This window comes from Thunnus maccoyii, chromosome 12 (assembly GCF_910596095.1).
Source record: "Thunnus maccoyii chromosome 12, fThuMac1.1, whole genome shotgun sequence".
Lineage (NCBI taxonomy): Eukaryota > Metazoa > Chordata > Actinopteri > Scombriformes > Scombridae > Thunnus > Thunnus maccoyii.
Window position 1 is genome coordinate 25,622,949 of NC_056544.1, and position 23,764 is coordinate 25,646,712.

General features: G+C 37.3%; 2 protein-coding genes across 2 annotated transcripts; one reads left to right on the forward strand and one right to left on the reverse strand.

The window, feature by feature from the left end:
* Nucleotides 1-3: 3 nt before the first annotated feature.
* LOC121908331 (sodium- and chloride-dependent betaine transporter-like) lies at nt 4-9,392 on the forward strand (the record flags this gene model as incomplete). Its single annotated transcript, XM_042428247.1, has 14 exons — nt 4-73; nt 151-285; nt 493-630; nt 3,028-3,130; nt 3,532-3,664; nt 4,280-4,414; nt 4,828-4,931; nt 5,189-5,313; nt 7,287-7,399; nt 7,494-7,631; nt 7,728-7,830; nt 8,249-8,349; nt 8,531-8,701; nt 8,915-9,392. Coding segments are annotated over 14 exons (1,677 nt in total), but the record flags the coding sequence as incomplete, so codon positions are not given.
* A 2,722-nt stretch (nt 9,393-12,114) lies between these two features.
* On the reverse strand, nt 12,115-19,826 carry LOC121908252 (sodium- and chloride-dependent betaine transporter-like). Its single transcript, XM_042428150.1, has 14 exons — nt 19,510-19,826; nt 19,298-19,432; nt 18,950-19,087; nt 18,273-18,375; nt 17,731-17,863; nt 15,904-16,038; nt 15,520-15,623; nt 15,141-15,265; nt 14,088-14,200; nt 13,856-13,993; nt 13,658-13,760; nt 13,166-13,266; nt 12,805-12,975; nt 12,115-12,693 (listed from the first exon to the last, which is right to left on the reverse strand). The coding sequence occupies exons 1-14, from the start codon at nt 19,661-19,663 to the stop codon at nt 12,586-12,588; spliced, it is 1,761 nt and encodes a 586-aa protein (XP_042284084.1). The 5' UTR covers nt 19,664-19,826; the 3' UTR covers nt 12,115-12,585.
* Between the last annotated feature and the right edge of the window lie 3,938 nt (nt 19,827-23,764).

Sequence of the window (23,764 nt, forward strand, 5' to 3'; positions counted from 1 at the left end):
GTTGTTGCAGGAGATGTGGTCGGCTTGGGCAATGTTTGGAGATTTCCTTATCTCTGCTACAAGAACGGAGGAGGTAAATCATACAAATTCTGAATCTACTGAAGAGTTAATTACATGATCATCCATGTCTCTGTATTTATATACCTATAGGTGCCTTTCTGGTGCCATATGGTCTGTTAGCTGTGGTGGTTGGGATACCTCTGTTCCTTCTGGAGAGTACAGTTGGTCAGTACACCCAGGAAGGATCCGTCACCTGTTGGAGGAAATTGTGTCCACTTGCACAAGGTGAGTTGATTTATGTTGAGCTAAAAAGGTGACAATCAACAGATGATGAAAAACATCTGAGTTTCACTTTTTACATGAAATGATAAGGAATCAAATTATTTGTGTCTCAAACTAACTCTGAATATGTTGCTCAAATGAATATCTAAACTAGATCTAAAGATTTAAAACTATTTTAACTTAACTAATAACTATTTTTCTGTATTTTAGGAATTGGATATGGACATTTGGTGTTGAAACTTTATGACTTCAGCTACATTATTATCCAAGTCTGGGCTCTCTTCTGCCTGGTGTTCTCATTCAGATCCCAGCTCCCCTGGGTCACCTGTGACAACACCTGGAATACAGGTAAAGGTTTGACTGTAGTTTACTTTTAATTATATAAAAATGTTAGATAAACAGGGCATTACAGTAGTCAAGGTGAGATTAAATAAAATCATGTAATGTGGTGAAACAGCAAAATTAAGGAGCAAATGAGGACAGAGTGTCAAGGAAACAACAGAAAACAGAGGAATGAATGTGTTATCTGCATTTTTATCTGAGGACAGTATGACACCTTAAGAGATAAGTGTCTGCATTATAGATTTTAACTGTAGATACTGCAGAAAACACCGATCACTGAGGTCAAAGTTAGCTTTAAGCTCATTAAATCTGATTATTCTCTCCTGCTTTAAGATTTGGCCTAGGTTCTTAACATTATGGCTTCCCCATTCCTTATTAATAAGAGTCTTCCTTCCAGCAGCGAATAATGGGTTCTCCCATAATGGACATGAAAGCAAAAGTATTCCATCAATTGCACATTTCTTTTCAATTATTTTTGCTATTTCACATGAAAAACTGATAATTGGGTTCTTAATATTTATATTGAGCTTTGTACAATACCACAAAGAAGAAAGGGATACTTGTTTTTTGCTCTCACCAACAATTTTTTGTTCCATCTATTTCCAACTGCCGGCCTCACACTGTTCATGATAGGCCCAGAGCATAGGGTATTTGCCATTAAAGGCCTCTACCCCACAAGGACAGCGGAAGTGTTCCCCATCTGGCAAGATCTTCTCTGACTGTTTTAATCAATTTAGGACCATTTATCTCGAATATCTTCTCAATGGGGGAGATGATATTAATACCAAGATATTTCAGTCCCTCTTTCTTCCAGACTACCTGAGTTTGGGTAAGATGGGCTGGAAAAGTCATCCAGTTGAAAGATTGCCAAACTCATTTATGAGCTTAAATACGTGTGGGGTTGAGGTTGCTGGATTTGAGAGTATTAATAATATATCATCTGCATATAAATGTATCTTAAAATCATAACCATATATATTAATACCACTTATTTGTTGGTTAGCTCTAATAGCACATGCTAAGGGTTCCAATGCCAATATAAAAATTATTGGTGAGACTGGACATCCTTGCCTTGTTGATCTAGTTAGCTCAAAGGGTGAGGACACAATTCCATTTGTTTTCACACAGGCAAGTGGTTTGTGATACAGTGCCCTAATCCACTGCATACATATAGGTCCAAAGCCATATCTTCCTAAAGTATAAAATAAATATGGCCATTTGATCCTGTCAAATGCTTTTTCAGCATCCAGCGATAACATTACTGCTGGATGCTGAAGTGAAGCGGCTCTATGTATTATCTGAAAGAGCCTTCTCATGTTGGTTGCCGCATGACGGCCTTTAAAAAACCCTACTTGATCAAAATGGACCAATGAGGGAACCACTCTTTCAAGACGTGTTGCAAGCATTTCAGCAAATAACTTGTAGTCATTGTTAAGCAAACTAAGAGGTCTGTAGTTACTCATTTGCATATGATCTTTGCCAGGTTTGGGTATTGTTGAAATTACAGCTGTTCGCATGCTGACAGGCATTGATTTAGACGTAATATCATTATATAATATTGTAAGAAAGGGAGTCAAGATATCCTGAAAGCGTTTATAGAACTCAATACTTCAAAACCATCATCTCCAGGTGTCTTACCGTTAGACAAACACTTGATAGCCAATTTTACCTAATAAGTCATGTATTCAAGTTTGAAGCCAATACCATTAACGCCCTAGGAGGAGATAGCGTTTGTTCGGGGTCCAAAATTGGGGAAAAGTTGTACTTTCATGTGTGTGGACTTGCTGTTGGATTTAGGTCAGGGGTGTCAGCATATGATCTATAGGTCTTGATGAGATGTATAATTGAGTTTTGGTTTGATCTCTGTACGACATTCCTACGGGCCGTGGCGGCCATTTTAGATACATAGGTGGCGCTATCGAGCACATTTTGGCACTTTAGGGGATCATTTTGACATTTTATCAAATTTTTCACCAGACCTGATGTGTGTGCCAAATTTGGTGAGTTTTTGAGCATGTTTAGGGGGTCAAATTAAGGGTTGAATTGGCGGATTAATAAAAAAGAAAGAAACAAACAAACACACAAAATACCCCTTTGGGGCTCAGGCCCTAATGATGAAACTGGACAGTTTTTTAAGCAGAAAATAATAAAATTCACCAATAGCACAATAAAGCATTACAAACATTAGAAGAAAGTTTTGTACTTGCTGAACTTGTTGAACTTTCTCAGAAGCTCTCACCAGTAACCGCTTGTTTTTATGTCATACAACTAGTAACAACAGCTTGCAGTTTATCTGTCAATTCTTCACTAGTTGTTCTGTTCTCTTCCTGTTGTCAAATGTTCTCTGTTAGTTTGTAGTAGTGATTCCTCACATTTATCATTGTCATTTGTTCTCTAAACCAGTGAACTGTATGGGTCTTCAGACTTTGGATTCTATGTGGCCAAATGTGACGATAAATCAGACCATGTTGACCAACACCACCTCTGCTGCTACTGAGTTTTGGGAGTGAGTCTAATGTTCTTTTAATGTTCTTTTAAAGCTGTCTGAGGTTTGTAAAATGTCTTGTGGTTGATGTTTGATGATGTCACCCAGGTCATCTCAGCTCGGGCTTGGACAAAACAAATTTATAACAGAAAGCCTGCATTTCAAACTTGGGCTGTGGAGTATGAAAGACATGGACATACAAAGAGGCATGAAGATTATAATGAAAGATGCTAATGAGTTGCATTATGGGAAATGTAGGATTCAGTGTTTTTGCAGTTCAATTTTTTTTTCAATCTGTCTTTTCAACTTTATAAAAGTGCACTAATAAATTACACAATCGTAGATGACCTTCACGTTTTGCCACCATCCAGTGTTGTAAACAGTGTCACGTTATGTTAATGTGTAATTTCTCCTCTCCTCAGACGGAGAGTGCTGGCCATGTCTGGAGGCATTGAGGAGCTGGGCAGTGTGAGATGGGAGCTGGTTCTGTGTCTTCTGGCCAGCTGGGTGTTCACGTACTTCAGTATCTGGAAAAGTGTCAGATCCTCTGCAAAGGTGAGTTGATATTTTATCCTAAATGTTTCACTTGTGGTAGATACAATAGAAACCACAGTTCATATTTAACTTATTTTCATTAATTAAATTCAGTCGGTTGCTCACCTCAAACTCCCTGTGCATTTTAGAACTGATTTAAATATTTTGATTACAATTTTTAGGCTTTGTATGGTCAGGCCCCTGGTTATAACATTGATATCCCTTATGAGCCACAGCACAGCCTGAGATTCCACAGTAACTACGTTTGCCAACACAACATAATTTGGAAGAAAATTTAGTAGTATATAAACATAATTTCTAGGAAACAGGGTTGAAACTCATGTTCATTGGAAAGCCTTTTTTTTATAAAAAATGCAGCTATATTTTTATCCTTTTTTAATTCTTATCTTCATATGGTCCTCATTGTTTCACTGTTTTATTTTGTCATAGTTGTAAATACTAATTAAAATGTAATTATTTTAGCATGTTTATGCTGTACTCTTTTTGTTATGCACTTTGCAATTGTGTTTAGAAAAGTGCTATATAATGTAAATATAATTTTAATTATTAATAGTAATTCCCATTAATTCTTATTATCACAAAAAAGATGATGTTAAAATTGTGTTTTTTTTTAAGGTAGCATACTTCACTGCCACCTTCCCCTATGTGATGCTCCTGATATTGCTCATCAGGGGATTGACTCTACCTGGAGCTTGGGAAGGGATCTACTACTACCTGTATCCAGATTTGAACGGCCTGGCTAACCTTGAGGTATTTTACATTAATACCATGTATAGCACATTGAGTCATTTTAGGTCATGTGAGAGAAAGACTGTCCAGAGTGGTTGGCAATCCATCAGTCACAGGTAATATTTCTAACTTGCGGGTCCAATTAGATCATCTGGATCCAGTTCGAAAACAGTTCTGAAGAGTTTATTTAAACACTTTAACGTTCATCCAGTTAATTAATATATGTATTTGAATCTATGATGAGAGCTTGGCTACAGGAGACTTCAGGCTACATGGCAATTTTTGTTGTCCAGGTGATGCTGCCTGCAGGGGAGCATCAAGTGGAGCCCACTTTGGAAAAAGACTCACTAGAGAATTAACTGTACATGCTACTTTTATTTCACTATGGCGGACTCCCCACCACATATATACTATATTTATTTGTTATATTACAGGTCTGGATAGAGGCAGGATCTCAAATATGCTTCTCCTACAGCCTGACCGCAGGAACTCTCATTGTTTTGGGCAGCTATAATGACTACAAGAACAACTGCTACAAGTAAGTATAAGTGGCAAAACACAATAAGTTTTATAAGAGCACTTTAACTAAAATGGATCTCTGATGTTTGAATAAGTTAAAGTCTAAGTCAGAGTTAATTGTCACAAGCAAAATAACAAATACAGTCGATGCAGTTCACAATGCATTAATATTACAATTAATCATCACTAGTTTTCACATCACCATCTAAAATAGCTTATATACCAATGCAAATGTCTGCTCTTTGACAAGGTATTCTGTCTTAATGTGACCTCTAGGGACTGTTTCTGGCTCTGTTTGCTGAACAGTGGGACCAGCTTTGTTGCTGGATTTGTTGTCTTCTCTGTACTTGGATTCTTGGCTCAGAAACAGGGTGTTACTGTCGACGCTGTGGCTGAGTCTGGTATATTCAAAGATTTGAAATTTGTTTATTTTTGAATATCTTTTAGCTCAAGGCTAGTCTCCCAAGAGTTCATGTTAAAATCACAATAGAAATATTTTCATAAACACTATGTAGCAAACATACACATACTCACACACAAAGTTATACTGATAAAGGATGCGGCAAGCAATTTTCTATATATTTTCTATATTTGTCTTATTGTCAACAAATTTCATATATTCATGTAATCTCATGTGTATGAAGCCTGCTGTAGACTTCTGTTGTTGTCCAGAAACTATTAAAAACACATCAATGAGCCTCACCGTTGCACTGGGTGACATGTTCCTTTGGCCTGAAGATTGTGGTTGCATTAGTTTGTTAAGAAACGGCTTCAAAGACAATAAGTACACTGTTAATTTCTCAAAGAACTTCATTAAGTCAGGTCAAGATGTCATGTCATGTACCACAAAAAGGTGTGATTGCTGGAAGAAGAAGATTGTTCTTCTCACTCTTTATTCTTATTCCGTCTTCTGTACATTTTTTGCTGTGTTTCAACTGCTGTATACTTTGTGCTATAAAAACCATTCAACTGTCAATCTGTGCAACTCATTCAGCAGATGTGTGCTTGCATTTTTCTGAAATGTAACACGTTTCAGCGATTTTATATAATTTTTTAAAACATGAAAAATTTATAATGGCAGTCTATGGGACGAACCGTCCAACTGAGTTGGAACCTTGGTCACTTTGACACTCAACTGCCCGGAAGTCCCTTATCGTACAGACGCCATTCAAACTGTAAAATGTTCACAAAACTTTGAACTTTATCAAAGTTATCAGATTGTTTAGTGATATCTTTTGTAGTTTTTCAGCAATTTAAGCCCAAAGTCAGGGGTTTTGAGGACTTTTTCAGGTCTCACCAGTGTGTCATGTGATCAGGCACAGTGGAGAGCACAGATATTTTTAGGCCCGAAATGTTTTTCTAAACTGCTGTCACTCCCACAATTTTAACTCCTCACGCACATATCTTGCCTCAGTATGTTGCCACAAGCCTCCTCTCTCTCACAATGTAAATACATTTCACATAGGACTTATAGTTTTTGACATCTGAACCTTAATTGATAGAGAGTCGCTGTCATGTTCTCATTGACTGCAATACAGTCTGCAGGATGTGTGTCTTCTCTCACTGCAGTTTCTTAAACTTACAGATTCTCTCTTCCTTCAAACACTTTTTACACATATCATTCATTCTCATGTTAAACTAGTCTTGCTTTCACTAATGATGTACAAATCTCTGGGCTTCAAGCTCTGGTTTGAGACAAATACATTTTCCTCATCAAAATGGAGATTTTTTCCTCTCATTTTTGTGAATGTCTGTTGGCTCAGTGGTTTAGAGCACTGCTCTCATGATCAGCAATACATTAGATGACAAGGTTGTGTGTTTGATACTTGCTCACTGCAGTGCTCCTCATAATATTGCTCTCATGTACAAAGTTGCCACACATCTTTATCCTGTACCAGAATTCAATTCCTCTCTAGCTCACCTTAACATTACTACCTAAAATATGGATTGATATGCTTGTTAAATACATCTTTTCCTGCACTACACAGCATGTGTGAGTAGTCCAGTGGTTTAAGGTCATGTCATTTCTGAACTCCTTTTAGATCCAAAGGTTGTGAGTTTGAGCCCTGCTTTGGGCAGAACTCAGTAGAGATGAAGGAGTCCAGGTGATGTCAATCTCTGAGTTGAGCTGTGCTGAGCTGAGCTGAGCTGAGCTGCTTTGTCAATTTCATGCAATTGACAGACTAAACACCAATTTCTACAGAAATTGCATTTTCTAGTTAATTTTTGGTTTGCTCTGCACATAAGATTTGTTGACAGTAAATAAAATATAGAAAATTGGCCATATCCTTTATATTGAAATGAAATGTGTTCAGTTATGAAATATAGCTACAGAAAGAACGTACTTTCCAACTTGTTTATTTCCAATCCACAGGTCCAGGTTTGGCCTTCATTGTTTACCCACAGGCAACAGCTACGATGCCTTTACCGCAGTTCTGGACTGTCTGCTTTTTCCTGATGATGATTTTCCTCAGTGTTGACACACATGTATGTTGTTTTGTGGTATTACCTTCTGATTAATAACTAATGCATTGCAGGCACAAACTAATGCAGTTGTTTACTGATTCTATTTTGTCTCCAGTTTGTGACAGTTGAGTGTTTTGTCACCTCAGTGAGTGACTTGTTTCCGAAGCTGTTTCGTAAACCAGGAAGACATGAGATCTTTGTCCTCATCATTTGTTCATCCTTCTTCCTCATACATCTGACTTTGGTCACTGAGGTGAATAAAATAAGTCCATGAAAACACATTGAAACAACACACAATCTGTTTTCAAAACATTTTCTCAAATTCAAATCTTGTCTCTTCTGGCTCTAGGGAGGGATTTACCTATTCCAGCTTATTGATTATTATGGTTGTACCAGAGCTTTTCATTATTTCATGGCTTTATCTGAGTGTCTGGCTCTGGCTTGGGGTTTTGGTAAGCAAAAAAGCATTTATATTACATGATATGATCTGACTATTTGTATATATCTGTGCTTCAAATGTTTTTGTTTTCAATAATAAATCATGAGGTTATAACTTTGTTCATATTGCCCCATTTCATAAAATAGGACAAATAGAAATGCTTCTAATTTGAGTGTTTGTTATTATTTAATTTTAGATAGCTTTGGCCAGACTGGTTGCATTTCCTGAATGTAACCAAATGTTTCAAAGTGACTGTTTATCTTGTTCGTCTCACTTACAGTCATTCACATTTTAGCAACAATACCCTGCAATACTAATAAAAACCTCCATATGACTCTGAAACTTAAGAGACCTCAACACACTGCTATTTAGAAATCACATGCAAATCCCAGATCCAACACAGAAACTAGTCTAATCTAAATTCCCATCAGGTGCTGACCGTGTTATTAACATCATTGAGGACATGACTGGACAGAGACCATCTGTTTTCTTCAAAGTGTGCTGGAGATACATCATTCCTCTGCTGTCACTGGTAAGTCAGAAAAGGTTTAATAGACTGTATTTAGTTCCATTTCCTAAATAAAATAAATGACATTTTGTGCTGAAAACCTTTGGCTACTTTTAACTGTTTCTGTACTTATTCATCTCTTCTTTTTTCATGAAATTCTGTTTTGTTCCCTCTGGAAAAAAAACCTATCCCCATACGTTCTTAGATTTCCTTTATCCTGTACCTGGTTGATTACACACACCTCAGGATTAACGACAGCTACGTTTACCCCGACTGGGCCTACGCTCTAGGCTGGACCATGACACTCTCCTCTGTTCTCATGGTGCCACTGTGGGCAGCTGGACAGATGTGTTTGACAGCAGGCACCTTCAGACAGGTCAGTGTTCAAAAGTATATCCTGCAACTCTGGATGCCTCTTTTTCTGATTTATGATTTCAACTTAAGTTTTATATCTACTGAGAGATGCTCTGCAAGATGAGAAGAAAAAGAGAAAGACTCATGACATTCTCTTATCCAAATCCAAAAGGTCTTGTTGAGTGTCCCAATGATTAAAGTTGTGTGTAAACTTACTCACTCATCTTTTTTCCAGCGTTTGTCTGTCCTTTGTCATCCTGTTGAAGATCCAGTCTCACAGAGAAGAAATTTGGAAGAGGATGGGATACATATGGAGCTGAGGACGTTTGGAGAGACATCTTAGTCACATCAGCTAGACACTTCATCTGTCATTGTTTAAAGAGGACCTGTTATTCTTATTTCCAGCTCTATATTTTTATTTTCTTACTCCACTAGAGTAGCTTTGCATGATTCACAATTTACACTCCTTGTTCATCTTATGCTGGCCCTTTATGCAGCCCCTCAGTTCAGCCTCTGCCTCTAACAGGCAGTCTTAGCTCCTGTCTCTTTGAGACCCCCTCCTGATGAGCCCACTGTGCTCTGATTGTCCAGTTTTCCGGAAGCTGCCAAGGGGCAGCTGTATCAGTGTCGTATTAAGTTACCGACCGATGCAAACTACACATTTCCTGCTTTACACCATCAAATTAAAAGCTTTTAAATGACTAAATAATTGGAGACTTTTATTTTGAAGAATTTACAGGATGTGAAATGTGTTCCTCACTGAATTAGCAGAGCTTCGTTAGTGGCGCTAAAAAACGGTCAAAATAACAAGATATCGATATATTTGGAGCTCTTTGTTCAGCATCTCAGTTAGAAATAATGCAGGGAGGAATAGTACAAGCAGAAACAGCCACAGGGATGATGATGTTTGATGAAGACCTGCAGACAACCAGCGTACATCCAACAAGTAAACTACTTATTTTACTTTGCTGTGCTGGGTAATGGAAAAATACTTACAGTGTGCCAGCTTGACTTGAGTCATGACACAAGTAGAAGTTGAAGTCTCGGGCTGAAAGTAGAAAAAACTGGTGGAAATCAAGCATTCAGAGTAGTCTGAAGTCAGTGCTTTTTGCTCACTGGCTTACTTCTACATACATTTACCTCATTATTTGACACTGTGGTCACTTTTAACATGAACATCCGTCATTGTAACATCATATATATGACTGAAAATAAGAAAAAGCATAATAGGTCCCCTTTCAGCTCATAGTTTTCAGTGTGGCTAAGATTTATTTAGACACCGTAATTCCTAGTAATAGGTTTTTAGGTTAGTTTGTCTATGCAAAGTCATGATTGTAAGTACCTTGCATTCTTAGTTTTCATAGCACCTTCAATCTAACTAATCTAGGCTGTTTCTAGACTTAATCCAAGAGGTTAGGTGGTGTAGAAATGCAGGAAATTTGTTTTAAATTAAAAAAAAATTTCTAATTGAGGACCCCCAGACACCCCTCCCAGTTATGTATCTTTCCAAGTTGTTCCTGGTTCCAAACTATAATCTCCTTATAACTGCTTAAATGCTTTGCGTTCCATGCTACATGTTTCTGGGCGTGTGTTTTAACACATTACAGTGTAAATTTAATGGTTTGGTTTATTTGTTCTGCCCTCCAGTTGTTGTGGTACACTATAGCTAAATGTATTTTACCAGTGCAGCAGAGTGAGCATTAAAGGACAATACCAGATTTAACATGTCTCAGCCTCTTCAAATCGTGTACTTTGCATCACTGCAAATCATTGATCAAACTATACCACTGTGTTTCACTTTTTCCAGGCATCTGCTGGTTTCTGTTGATTTCCATAAGATATGAAAGTCATTAAGCAGACTCTATCACTTTGAACATCAAGTCAGAGTGCAATTATTTTTGTCAAAGTTACATTACTGTTGCGAGATAATGAATGAATTCATTTATTGAATTACTCTGTCCAAAGATCTCAGAGTACGTACCAGCTCGTACTTTACTAAGAGGTCAGATATAGCAGGGAGAGAGGCCATGAAGAGCCCTAAAAGTAATCAGTAAGATCTTGAAAAACAACTCTGAAACATACTGGGAGTCGGTGTAAAGAGGCTAAAACAGGAGTGATGTCTCTTGGTTCTGGTTTAAAGCCTGGCAGCTGACAGTCTGCAGTCAATCAGCAGATTTTTGGCAAATAAAAAAGCTGTTGCAATAATTCAGGTATGATGAGATGAAGGCATGGAAATCTTACACCCTAAGGTGCCCAGCCCACATGGGCTTACAAGACACTACAAGATTCAAGAGAAAATAAAAAAGAAAGCAAGCCCATACATGGTATGATATAAACAATCCTATCAATATTTTTGCTGAGGAATGATACTTGAGATCGGCTTATAATTATTAATTGTGAGGGGTTAAGGATGAGCTTCTTTAGTGAGAAGTTGATCAAGAGAGAAAGTAGAACAATTGACGGTAAATTATGTTTTGCAAGCGTTGTTTTTTTAGGTCAAGTGCAGTAAGTTTGACAATCACAGAATGAACATGAAGAACTCTCATTACACACAATCCCACCACAACCGTTTCAAAGATGACAGCTTTTTCCTCAATGCCTCCACACATGGCCAATATTTGAGGTGAGGAGAAATGTAAAGATCCCCTCCAGACATTTTTAAGATTTATAAAAACAGGATGTTTTGAAAAATCATTTGTGTCTGATATGATTTTTCCATTAAAAAATCCAGTTGGGTGTCATGTGGTAAGCAATTTCTAATATTCCACCTGCTCCTTCTCCGTCATTGAAAAATCCAGAATCTATGACTATCCAAATATTTTTCATTTCAAAATGGATACAAGATTCCCTGAAGTCTATTCTTGAGGCTTCAAGTTTCCACATCAAATGTGTGTAAGTTGCATACTGGACCATGACTGGCTTCAAGCTGGTTGTGATTGTAAAAATCATACTCATAGGCACACACCTTATACTCAGATTTATGGTCAGCACAGAGAAAGTTTACAATTCTGCAGATAAATGTGAAAAAATCCTTCTAGTGTCACTCTGCACATTCGTCATTCTGCACAGTTATGCTCAAACAGTCAGTGAAGTAACAATAACAACACATTGTTGAGTGGAGGGAGACTTTATACATGATGTGACAAACTGCTGACTGAAAAAATAACATGAAATTAAATCTAATAACCAGTGCTATTATATGACAAATGTTAAAGGTAATTTCTGATGTAATTTGAGGTTTTGGCCATTTAGGATGACTAATATTTTAATAATTTTATTTACTAATATTTTCTTTTCAAAATGTCATTGTAGCATGTTCTACTTAAATATAAATATACACTTGTTGGAAACTGACACTAAACATGGTGTATGATGTGACAAAATACACAGGACCACCATTTTTAAGAATTATTTTACTCTCTTCGCTCACTGGAATTTGCTGTGGATACATTTTGTCCAAACCGTGTGTTAACTCTATAAATAATTCAGTGGGAAGTTCAAAATATGCCCCAATCATCTTGAACAATAGTCTTTATTTTACACTTGAAAATGTAAAATAAAACACCCAGACATCAGTACAAAACCAAACATAAAGTATCCTCACCACAGTTGTATAGAGCTAAAGTAGAAACTCATGATTTTCAGTGTCAGTGATTAAATGTTTAATTTATAATATGTTTAAATATATACTTTGTTTATATGACGCTGACAAAAGCTGCAAATCCTCACATTTAAGATGCTGGAACAAGCAAAAATCATTTGACTTAAATGATACATTAAGATGATTCATCAACTAATCATTTCAGCACAAAAATCTGTCTTTAAATACATTTTAGCCACACTGAATACAATAAGTTTAACCAATGACAGATGAAGTGTCTAGCTGATGTGACTTTGCAGACGGCACTAAGATGTCTCTGCAGACGTCCTCAGCTCCACATGTATCCCATCCTCTTCCATTTTTCTTCTCTGTGAGACTGGATCTTCAACAGGATGACGAAGGACAGACAAACGCTGGGGAAAAAAGATGAGTGAGTAAGTTTACACACAACTGTAATCATTGGGACGACAAAGAAGCTCTTGTTGAGGCATCCAGAGTTGCAGGAAATTCTTTTGAACACTGACCTGTCTGAAGGTGCCTGCTGTCAAACACATCTGTCCAGCTGCCCACAGTGGCACCATGAGAACAGAGGAGAGCGTCAAGGTCCAGCCTAGAGCATAGGCCCAGTTGGGGTAAACGTACCTGTCGTTAATCCTGAGGTGTGTGTAATCAACCAGGTACAGGATAAAGGAAATCTAAGAAGGTATAGAGATTGTTTTGTTTTTTGTTTTTTCCAGAGGGAACAAAATAGAGTTTAATGAAAAAAGAAGAGATGAATAAGTACAGAAACAGTTAAAAGTAGCCAAAGGTTTTCAGCACGAAATGTCATTTATTTTATTTAGGTAATGGAACTAAATACAGTCTATTAAACCTTTTCTGACTTACCAGTGACAGCAGAGGAATGATGTATCTCCAGCACACTTTGAAGAAAACAGATGGTCTCTGTCCAGTCATGTCCTCAATGATGTTAATAACACGGTCAGCACCTGATGGGAATTTAGATTAGACTAGTTTCTGCGTTGGATCTCATAGGTTTCAAAGTCATATGGAGGTTTTTATTAGTATTGCAGGGTATTGTTGCTAAAATGTGAATGACTGTGAATAAGACGGACAAGATAAACAGTCACTTTGAAACATTTGGTTACATTCAGGAAATGCAACCAGTCTGGCCAAAGCTATCTAAAATTAAATGATAACAAACACTCAAATTAGAAGCGTTTCTATTTGTCCTATTTTGTGACATGGGACAATATGAACAAAGATATAATCTCATGACTTATTACTGAAAACAAAAATATTTGAAGCACAGATAGTCAGATACAAATAGTCAGATCATATCATGAAAATAGGATATAATATAAATGCTTTTTTGCTTACCAAAACCCCAAGCCAGAGCCAGACACTCAGATAAAGCCATGAAATAATGAAAAGCTCTGGTACAACCATAATAATCAATAAGCTGGAATAGGTAAATCCCTCCCTAGAGCCAGAAGAGACAAGATTTGAATATGAGAAAATGGTTTTAAACAGATTGTGTGTTGTTTCAATGTGTTTTCATGGACTTATTTTATTCACCTCAGTGACCAAAGTCAGATGTATGAGGAAGAAGGATGAACAAACGACGAGGACAAAGATCTCATGTCTTCCTGGTTTACGAAACAGCTTCGGAAACAAGTCACTCACTGAGGTGACAAAACACTCAACTGTCACAAACTGGAGACAAAATAAAATCAGTAAACAACTGCATTAGTTTGTGCCTGCAATGCATTAGTTATTAATCAGAAGGTAATACAACAAAACAACATACATGTGTGTCAACACTGAGGAAAATCATCATCAGGAAAAAGCAGACAGTCCAGAACTGTGGTAAAGGAATCAAAGCTGTTGCCTGTGGGTAAGCAATGAAGGCCAAACCTGGACCTGTGGATTGTAAATAAACAAGTTGGAAAGTACGTTCTTTCTGTAGCTGTAGTTCATTACTGAACACAGTATTTCATTTCAATATAAAGGATATGGCTGCCAATTTTCTATATTTTATTTACTGTCAACAAATCTTATGTGCAGAGCAAACCACAAAATTAATTGATCCTATTTACAAGTATTGTGTGTATGTCCAAAGCCTGATATATCTTATTCCTCTGTGCTGTAGACCTTTGTTGTTGTCCAAAAACACGTGACTGAGCCACACCACTGCACTGGGTAACTTGTTCCTTCACCTCGAAGAGTTTGCTCACAATAATTGTTTAGAAACGGCTCCAAAGACTAATAAAAGTGATCGTATTTTCAGTATCCAGAGAGTAGTTCCGTGTATGGCAGACACCACTGAGCATGTGCAGAAATGCAGTTCCATTTACAGAGTTTTACTAGCTTTTTGTGGTACATAACACGACATCTTGACTTTGTAATGAAGTTCTTTGCCAAATTAACAGTGTAGTTATTGTCTTTGAAGCCGTTTCTTAACAAACTAACGCAACCACAATCTTCAGGCCAAAGGAACATATCACCCAGTGCAACGGTGAGGCTCATTGATGTGTTTTTAATAGTTTTTGGACAACAAGAGAAGTCTACAGCACAGAGGAATAAGATATATATAGGCTTTATACTAGTAAGTAGGATCAATTCATTGTTGGTTTGGCTCTGTACATGAGATTTGTTGACAATAAGAAAAAAATTAGACATATAGAAATAGAAAATCACCAGCCAAATCCTTTATCAATAAAAGTTTGTGGGTGAGTATGTGTATATAGACTGTTTACAAAAACGTTTTTTTCTGTGTGTGATTTTAACATGAACTCTTGGGAGACTAGCCTTGAGCTAAAAGATATTCAAAAATAAACAAATTTCAAATCTTTGAATATACCAGACTCAGCCACAGCGTCGACAGTAACACCCTGTTTCTGAGCCATGAATCCAAGTACAGAGAAGACGACAAATCCAGCAACAAAACTGGTCCCACTGTTCAGCAGACAGAGCCAGAAACAGTCCCTAGAGGTCACATTAAGACAGAATACCTTGTCAAAGAGCAGACATTTGCATTGGTATATAAGCTATTTTAAATGGTGATGTGAAAACTAGTGATGATTAATTGTAATATTAATGCATTGTGAACTGCATCGACTGTATTTGTTATTTTGCTTGTGACAATTAACTCTAACTTATACTTTAACTTATTCAAACATCAGAGACACATTTTAGTTAAAGTGCTCTTATAAAACATGTGTTTTGCTGCTTATACTTACTTGTAGCAGTTGTTCTTGTAGTCATTATAGCTGCTCAAAACACTCAGAGTACCTGTGGACACGCTGTAGGAGAAGCATATTTGAGATCCTGCCTCTATCCAGACCTGTAATATAACAAATAAATATAATATATATGTGGTGGGAAGTCCTGCATACCAAAATAAAAGTAGCATGTACAGTTAATTCTCTAGTAAGTCTTTTTCCAGAGTGGGCTCCACTTGCTGCTCCCCTGCAGGCAGCATCACCTGGACAACAAAAATTTGTCGTCTAGCCTGAAGTCTCCTGTAGCCAAGCTCTCATCATAGATTCAAATACATTAACTAACTGGATGAACATTAAAGTGTCTAAATAAACTCTTCTGTACATGGTATTAATATAAAATACCTCAAGGTTAGCCAGGCCGTTCAAATCTGGATACAGGTAGTAGTAGATCCCTTCCCAAGCTCCAGGTAGAGTCAATCCCCTGATGAGCAATATCAGGAGCATCACGTAGGGGAAGGTGGCAGTGAAGTATGCTACCTTAAAAAAAAAACATAATTTTAACATAATATTTTTTGTCATAATCAGAATTAATGGGAATTACTATTAATAATGATAATTATATTTACAGTATATAGCACTTTTCTAAACAGAGTTGCAAAGTGCATAACAAAAAGACTGAAAGGAATACACATATTAAAATAATGAAATTATAATTAGAAATTAAAACTATGACAGAATAAAACAGTGAAACAATGAGGAGCATACAAAGACAAAATTAAAACAGGATAAAAACATATTTACATTTTTTTAAAAAAGGCTTTGAATGAACGTGAGTTTCAACCTTGTCTCCTAGAAATTACCTTTATATACTACTAATTTTTTTTCTTCAAAATTACGTTGTGTTGGCAAACAATTACAATTGCAATTTTTCATTTAGCAGATGCTTTTATCCAAAGCAACATACATCTGAGAGCTGATACAATGCAAGCAGGGATCTAGTCAGGAGAGAAAAACACGAATAAGTGCCATAAAGCTAAGTTTGAGTCCAATAGGACATAGATGCCAACAGGTGGTGCACAGAGGCAATACAAAGAGTGCATAGAAGCAGATTTGTTTTTTCTACCTTCAGTTCATCAAGTGCAGAGGTGTTCGTGAAAGAGCTGGGTCTCTAGTCTTTTCTTAAAGACTGCGAGGGACTCTGCAGATCCAACAGACTTTGGTATTTCATTCCACCACCAGGGAACTACAGAAGAGAAGAGTCTTGCTAGCAACTTAGGGCCCTGTTGTGTTGGTGGTACCAGGCACCTTTTATTGGCAGTGCCTAGTGAGCGAGAGGGACTGTAGACCTGAATGAGGGAGTTCAGTTAGGTGGGAGCCGTTTTAGTTGCTGTTTTGTAAGCAAGTGTGAGGGTTTTGAATAAGATGTGGGCAGCAACTGGAAGCCAGTGGAAGGATATGAACAGTGGGGTGATTCATGCTGTTTTGGGCTGGTTGAAGACCAGCCGTGCTGCCGTGTTCTGGATTATCTGCAGAGGTTTAAATGTACATGTGGGGAGGCCTGCCAGTAAGGAGTTGCAGTACTAAATGTGTAATATTAAGAGAATCTGTACCAGGAGTTGTGCTGCATGCTGAGACAGGTAAGATCTGGTCTTCCTGATGTTGTACAGGGCAAACCAACATGACCGAGGCCACGTGAACCTTAAAGGTTAGTTTGTCATCAATCATGATACCCAAGTTTCGGGCAGACTTTCTGGGCATGAGTTGGGTTGATTCGAGCTGGATGCTGATGTTCTGTTGTATAGAGGGACTGGCTGGGATGACAAGGAGCTTGGTCTAAGAGAGACTGAGTTGAAGGTGGCGTTCTTTCATCTATGTCAATACATAGACAAGGCATGATGAGTTTCGAGCTGAGACTGTGTGGTCTTCCAGTGGGAATGTCAGAAAGAGCTGGGTATCGTCAGCATAGCAATGCATAGTGATGGCAAACTTAGTTGCTGTCGAATCTCAGGCTGCGCTGTGGCTCATAGGGGATAACAATGATATAACCAGAAGCCTGACCATGCAAAGCCTTAAAAATTGTAATCAAAATATTTAAATCAGTTCTAAAATGCACAGGGAGTTTGAGGTGAGCAACTGACTGAATTTAATTAATGAAAATAAGTTAAATATTAACAGTGGTTTCTACTGTATCACCACAAGTGTAACATTTAGGAAAAAATATCAATTCACCTTTGCAGAGGATCTGACACTTTTCCAAATACTGAAGTAGGCGAACACCCAGCAGGCCAGAAGACACAAAACCAGCTCCCATCTCACACTGCCCAGCTCCTCAATGCCTCCAGACATGGCCAGCACCCTCCGTCTGAGGAGAGGAGAAATTACACATTAACATAACGTGACACCGTTTACTACACTGGATGGTGGCTAAACGTGAAGGTCATCTACGATTGTGTAATTTATTAATGCACTTTTATAAAGTTGAAAAGACAGATGGAAAAAAGAGAAGTCAAAATTGAACCGCAAAATCACTGAATCTTACATTTCCCATAATGCACCTGATTAGCATCTTTCATAGAATCTCTTTGTCTCCTTGTATGTCCATGTCTTTCATACTCCACAGCCCAAGTTAGAAACGCAGGCTTTCTGTTATAAATTTGTTTTGTCCAAGCCAGAGCTGAGATGACTCGGGTGACATCATCAAACATCAATCACAAGACATTTTACAAACCTCAGACAGCTTTAAAAGAACATTAAAAGAACATTAGACTCACTCCCAAAATTCAGTAGCAGCAGAGGTGGTGTTGGTCAACATGGTCTGATTTGCTGTCACATTTGGCGACATAGAATCCAAAGTCTGAAGACTCATACAGTTCACTGGTTTAGAGAACAAATGACAATGATAAATGTGAGGAATCACTACTACAAACTAACAGAGAACATTTGACAACAGGAAGAGAACAGAACAACTAGTGAAGAACTGACAGATAAACTGCAAGCTGTTGTTACTAGTTGTATGACAATAAAAACAAGCTGTTACTGATGAGAGCTTCTAAAAAAGTTTGACAAGTTCAGCAAGTACAAAACTTTCTTCTAATGTTTGTAATGTTTTATTGTGCTATTAGTGAATTTTATTATTGTCTGCTAAAAAAAAAAGTCCAGTTTCATCGTCAATTCTGCTCTAAATAATTTTCTTCTTTCTATGTTATTTAATTCCAATTAATCTCTCCTTGTTGAACTTGCAGATGTAGACAGATGAACGAGGCAATACGTTTGCCAAAATGTGCAACCCTCTGTTTTCTGTTGTTTCCTTGACACTCTGTCCTCATTTGCTCCTTAGTTTTGCTGTTTCACTGCAAGTGATTTTATTTAATCTCACCTTGACTACTGTAATGCCCTGTTTATCTAACATTTTTATATAATTAAAAGTAAACTACAGTCAAACCTTTACCTGTATTCCAGGTGTTGTCACATGTGGCCCAGGGGAGCTGGGATCTGAATGAGAACACCAGGTAGAAGAGAGCCCAGACTTGGATCATAATGTAGCTGAAGTCATAAAGTTTCAACACAAAATGTGCATATCCAATTCCTAAAATACAGAAAAATAGTTCAGTTAAAATAGTTTTAAATCTTTAGATCTAGTTCAGATATTCATCTGAGCAACATATTCAGAGTTAGTTTTAGACACAAAGAATTTGATTCCTTACAAGAGTGAAACTGTGATGTTTCACTCTTGTAAACTGTGATGTTTCATCATCTGTTGATTGTCACCTTTTTAGCTCAACATAAATCAACTCACCTTGTGCAAGTGGACACAATTTCCTCCAACAGGTGATGAACCCTTCCTGGGTGTATTGACCAACTGAACTCTCCAGTAGGAACAGAGGTATCCCAACCACCACAGCTAACAGACTATATGGCACCAGAAAGGCACCTATAGGTATATAAATACAGAGACATGTATGATCATGCAATTAACTCTTCACTAAATTCAGAATTTGTATGATTTACCTCCTCCATTCTTGTAGCAGAGGTAAGGAAATCTCCAAACATTGCCCAAGCCGACCACATTTCCTGCAACAACCAGAATATATTCTTTTTTATTGGCCCATCGTCCTCTGTCTCCATCCCCTCTCTGATTCTCTCTTCTTCTTTCTCTGTTCATGTGAAGATCAAGAACTTCGTCCGCTGTTTCTGTTATGATTCCAAAATACTGCAAACTGATCTTTGCTGCTTATATAACGTGTCTTTTCCTAATTTGAATACATAGAACACATCTCAAAGCCAGCGATCACTTTAAAAACAAAGCCAGTCATTCTGGTCGGTTAAGGTCTTTGTTTTGTAATATAGCTTTTTAATTAAACGATGAGGTGTGATTTACACCCAGACTAGACTCAACACGTTGTTAAGACCATCAAAGTGTCAAATTTAGGAAAACAGCTCATAAATCATCACTGAGAAAACACTTAAGGCACAAATAGTCGGATCATATCATTAAAATGATGACTCTGCTCTAGTAGCACTCTATTAATCAGTAAACTGAAATATTTAAATCCCTACTGAGAGGAGAAGGAGAAGAGTTGAATAAATGAAATTCTTTTTACATACATTTCTTTACAATTGCTGTTTGAATGTGCTATCCTGGAAACATGTCATTCATCTCAGTGACCAAGGTCAGATGTATGAGGAAGAAGAAGAAGCAAAAACAGATGACGAGGATTTCATGTCTGCCTGGTGCATGAAACAGCTTAAAAAATAAGACAAAAGATCCTCTGTAGTTTTCCCATTACAGCTCCCAATATGTACACACTGAAGTTCAGATTGGCTTCTAATTTTATTTCCGCTTCCCTCTTCTTTTCTTTGTGTTGTTGTTATAGTGTATTCTCTGACCCATCAGATTCTGTGACTTGTTGAGGAATGTCATGTCAAAGCAGAAAAGGTCTGGGGATCACCAAAGTATGCAGACTTCATCCTCTAGTGACTATGGATATTTGTACAAAATTTCATGACAATATATTCAATAGTTGAGATATGTCAGTGGCTGACCAACCGAAAAACAACAACAAAAAACACAAGCTGCATTCACAGTCCAGCAAACAGTTCACTTTTCAAATCTTGGTTTTCTCCTTTTTGGCCATTGGTTCAGCATAATATTATATTTGACAGTTTTCTGATAAATAATGCAGACTATATTGAAAATGCAATAAAGTGCAAATTTAAGAACTCTGATTTTCATTTTGATTTGATTTCCTTTATCTTGTCCCTGATTGATTACAAGCCCCTCAGGATTATTGACTGGTGCTTTTGCCACGTCTGGGTGTACACACTCTCTTCTTTTACTCTGGTGCCACAGTGGACAGGACAGGTGTGTTTTCCAGGTGTGTTACCTTCAGGCAGGTCAGCATTTTCAAGAACAGTTTTCTGCGTCCTTGAAGAATCAGCAGACCTTAAAAAGAGCTGTTTGGTTTTTATCTAGTGCTAAGTGCTGCAAGATGGAAATAAACCAGTAATTAAAGGCAAAATTCATCAGTTTCATTAGTCTATATCAAGTGTATTTTCACATTTGTTTCTTACTTAAGAAACTGAATGCAGTTCTTTTTCAGTTGAATCAAAAGCTTTGTATTCATTTTCCTTGTCCCACACTGCCAAACTAATATTTAGCATCATGACACGAATCCTCTGGTGCGCTCAGTGATTATGTGGTGCCTCAACTATTGTGTTTTGAAAGTTGTATATAAAGAAAGTCACACAGAGGACTTTATAATTATGTAACAGTCTTTCTCCCTCAACTTTTTCTTTCCAGCCTGGAAGAGGAGGGAAATGGAGAGAAACCAGTGTCGAACTGAGAGTGTCTTTATCATAGTTATGCAGCAGACCTGAAGAGTCAAATTACTTAAAATGTCATATTCTGTGTAAGCTTTTAATTGTTACATTAAACAATTAAACAATACAAATGCATTAATATGTTTTGACTTGTGGATACTCTTCAGTTTAGATTTATATTTTCAACTGTGAAATTCTGAGTCATGATGGGACATTTGCACCAGTTTCATATGTATATCCAATAAATACAAAATTTGAGGTATTTACTATCTTATCTACTATCCCTAGATAATCACCCCAGTTTTCATTGGACATAGTTTAGCTTTTAGCCACTTGCCCTGAGCAATAAAGCCCTGAGTGAGGAGATGGGTTCAGCGTCGTGCCTCTGACAGACACACACTGGCTACGATGACCATGCAGGTTTTCTAACCTTGAGTCTATGCTGCAACTGAATTTGAATAACACAGCTGTTAATGGATCTATAAACTGAAATCTAATTGTAACTTAATTAATTTTGAGTTGTATACTACATGTTTCTGAGCCCTTCATGAGGTTCAATATATGGTCCTGGGCAATAGATGTATTGTGAGTGACTATACCATTGGTTTTGCATATTTTAGTCAATGTACTTCAAATCTCTTTGCATGACTGTAAATCATTTTGAAAACTATGCTACTGTGTTTCATTTGAATGTACTTTTTTCTACTGATACAGGAATGTGCTAGTTTCTTTTCATTTACGTATAATATAAAAATCAATAAGCAGATTCTAAAAACTTGCCTGAGTTATGTAATCCAAAATTTTTTTGTGAGGTAATGCAGCGCATATTTTTTAAAACCAGCTGACAAAAATGAACGCAGACTTGATGGATTACACAACTCAAGCAAGTCTCATGAGTCTTAACAGATTTTTATAGCAGAGAAGACAGTAGAAATGAATGGTACCCACCCGAGGGCAAGCTGAGCTAAAGCTGTACAGCGTGCATTAAAAATGATATGCAAAAAAAGGTACAGTATACATAATTTGCGGTTAAATTTTTATAGTCCCCTTAAGACTGAACTTAATTGCTATGCATCATCAGAAAGGCACCTGCACTGCTGAAGTAGGGTAAGCAGTGAATCCCTACCAGCTTCACAAATGCTCTATTCTTCAGCTTTATCTCTAAAATCCCTTGTTAATGACACGACTTTTGCAGATTTTATATTTTACATATTGAGTGGTGTTGTTTCCCTAAAATACATGGATAGCATTGTGAAAATAAAATGAATGACATGGAAACGAATAGTTATTTACTCATTTGTAAGCACTAATCAGGCATTACAGACAATTTACAGCACCAGTCAAACATTTGGAAGCACTTTCCCATTCACTTAAATGAGAAAATGTGTCCAAGATTTTGACCGGTAGTGTAGATTAATGTAAATTTTATTCTCAAAACACATCTATGCCTGCAAGCTATTGCATTAACAATGAAAGTAAATCCACACACTACAAGACTGTAATAACAAAGACACAGCTGTCAATTAATAGGCTTAGTTGGATGCTGAGTCTTTTACATAGTGGGGTGGGGGGCGGGGTGGTCTCAAATAAATAACTCATAAAGTATCACCTCAGCCTGCTTTCTCATTATATTGAAGCAAAATAGCAGAATGTGTAAAGAAAGAAGATGAAACCAGCTCATATTTCTGAATAACCCTGCTTTTATTCTATTACTCTCTTGATGCCTTTGGGGACTTGTTGATCAATGACAACCACACTACCCTGTTAGCTCACACAGAAGCGCCACGCCCTTTCACTCCCTTAGTGAACACACAAGTGGACCAGTAGAACTGGTATTTGAATTAGCCATGCACTCCTACATGAAAAAGGATATCCTTCACTGTTTCAGGGAGTGGCCAGAAAATGTGTTCAGCCACTAGTTGTTTTCCATGGCTTTGCTCCATTATGGCATCTGTTGAGTGAGGTCAGACATCATGCATTTTTATTTAGGAGGAGGTCTCACAGCTGCAGCTCCCAGTGTACAGTCGTAAAGACAGCTGAGTCACAGGCTACAGTAATATCCTCTTTTGGAGTATAACAATAGCATTAGTGTTCATAATATTTCCATTTAAGCAGCTGAGATAAAACATCTTCCACACTGTGTGACTTCATACTCTGTGTCAGCTTGCTCCAGTGCTCCACTGAAGCTTTATCACACTTATATTGACTGAAAATGTAAGAAACTAAAAGAAATGTAAGAAACTAAGAAGCAGTTTTTTATGGCTGCAAGTCAAATGGAAAATTCTACTTATCTCGTGTCTTATTTCACACTCATTTTCCTGTAAATCAGCGTAACATTTTTGTCATCCTGGAAAACCCTGAGGTTTTAAGTAGAAATTAGCTTTATGGGGTTTAACTGTGGACTGTCTGCAAATCATGCATTTCACATGAAAACAGGTCTATG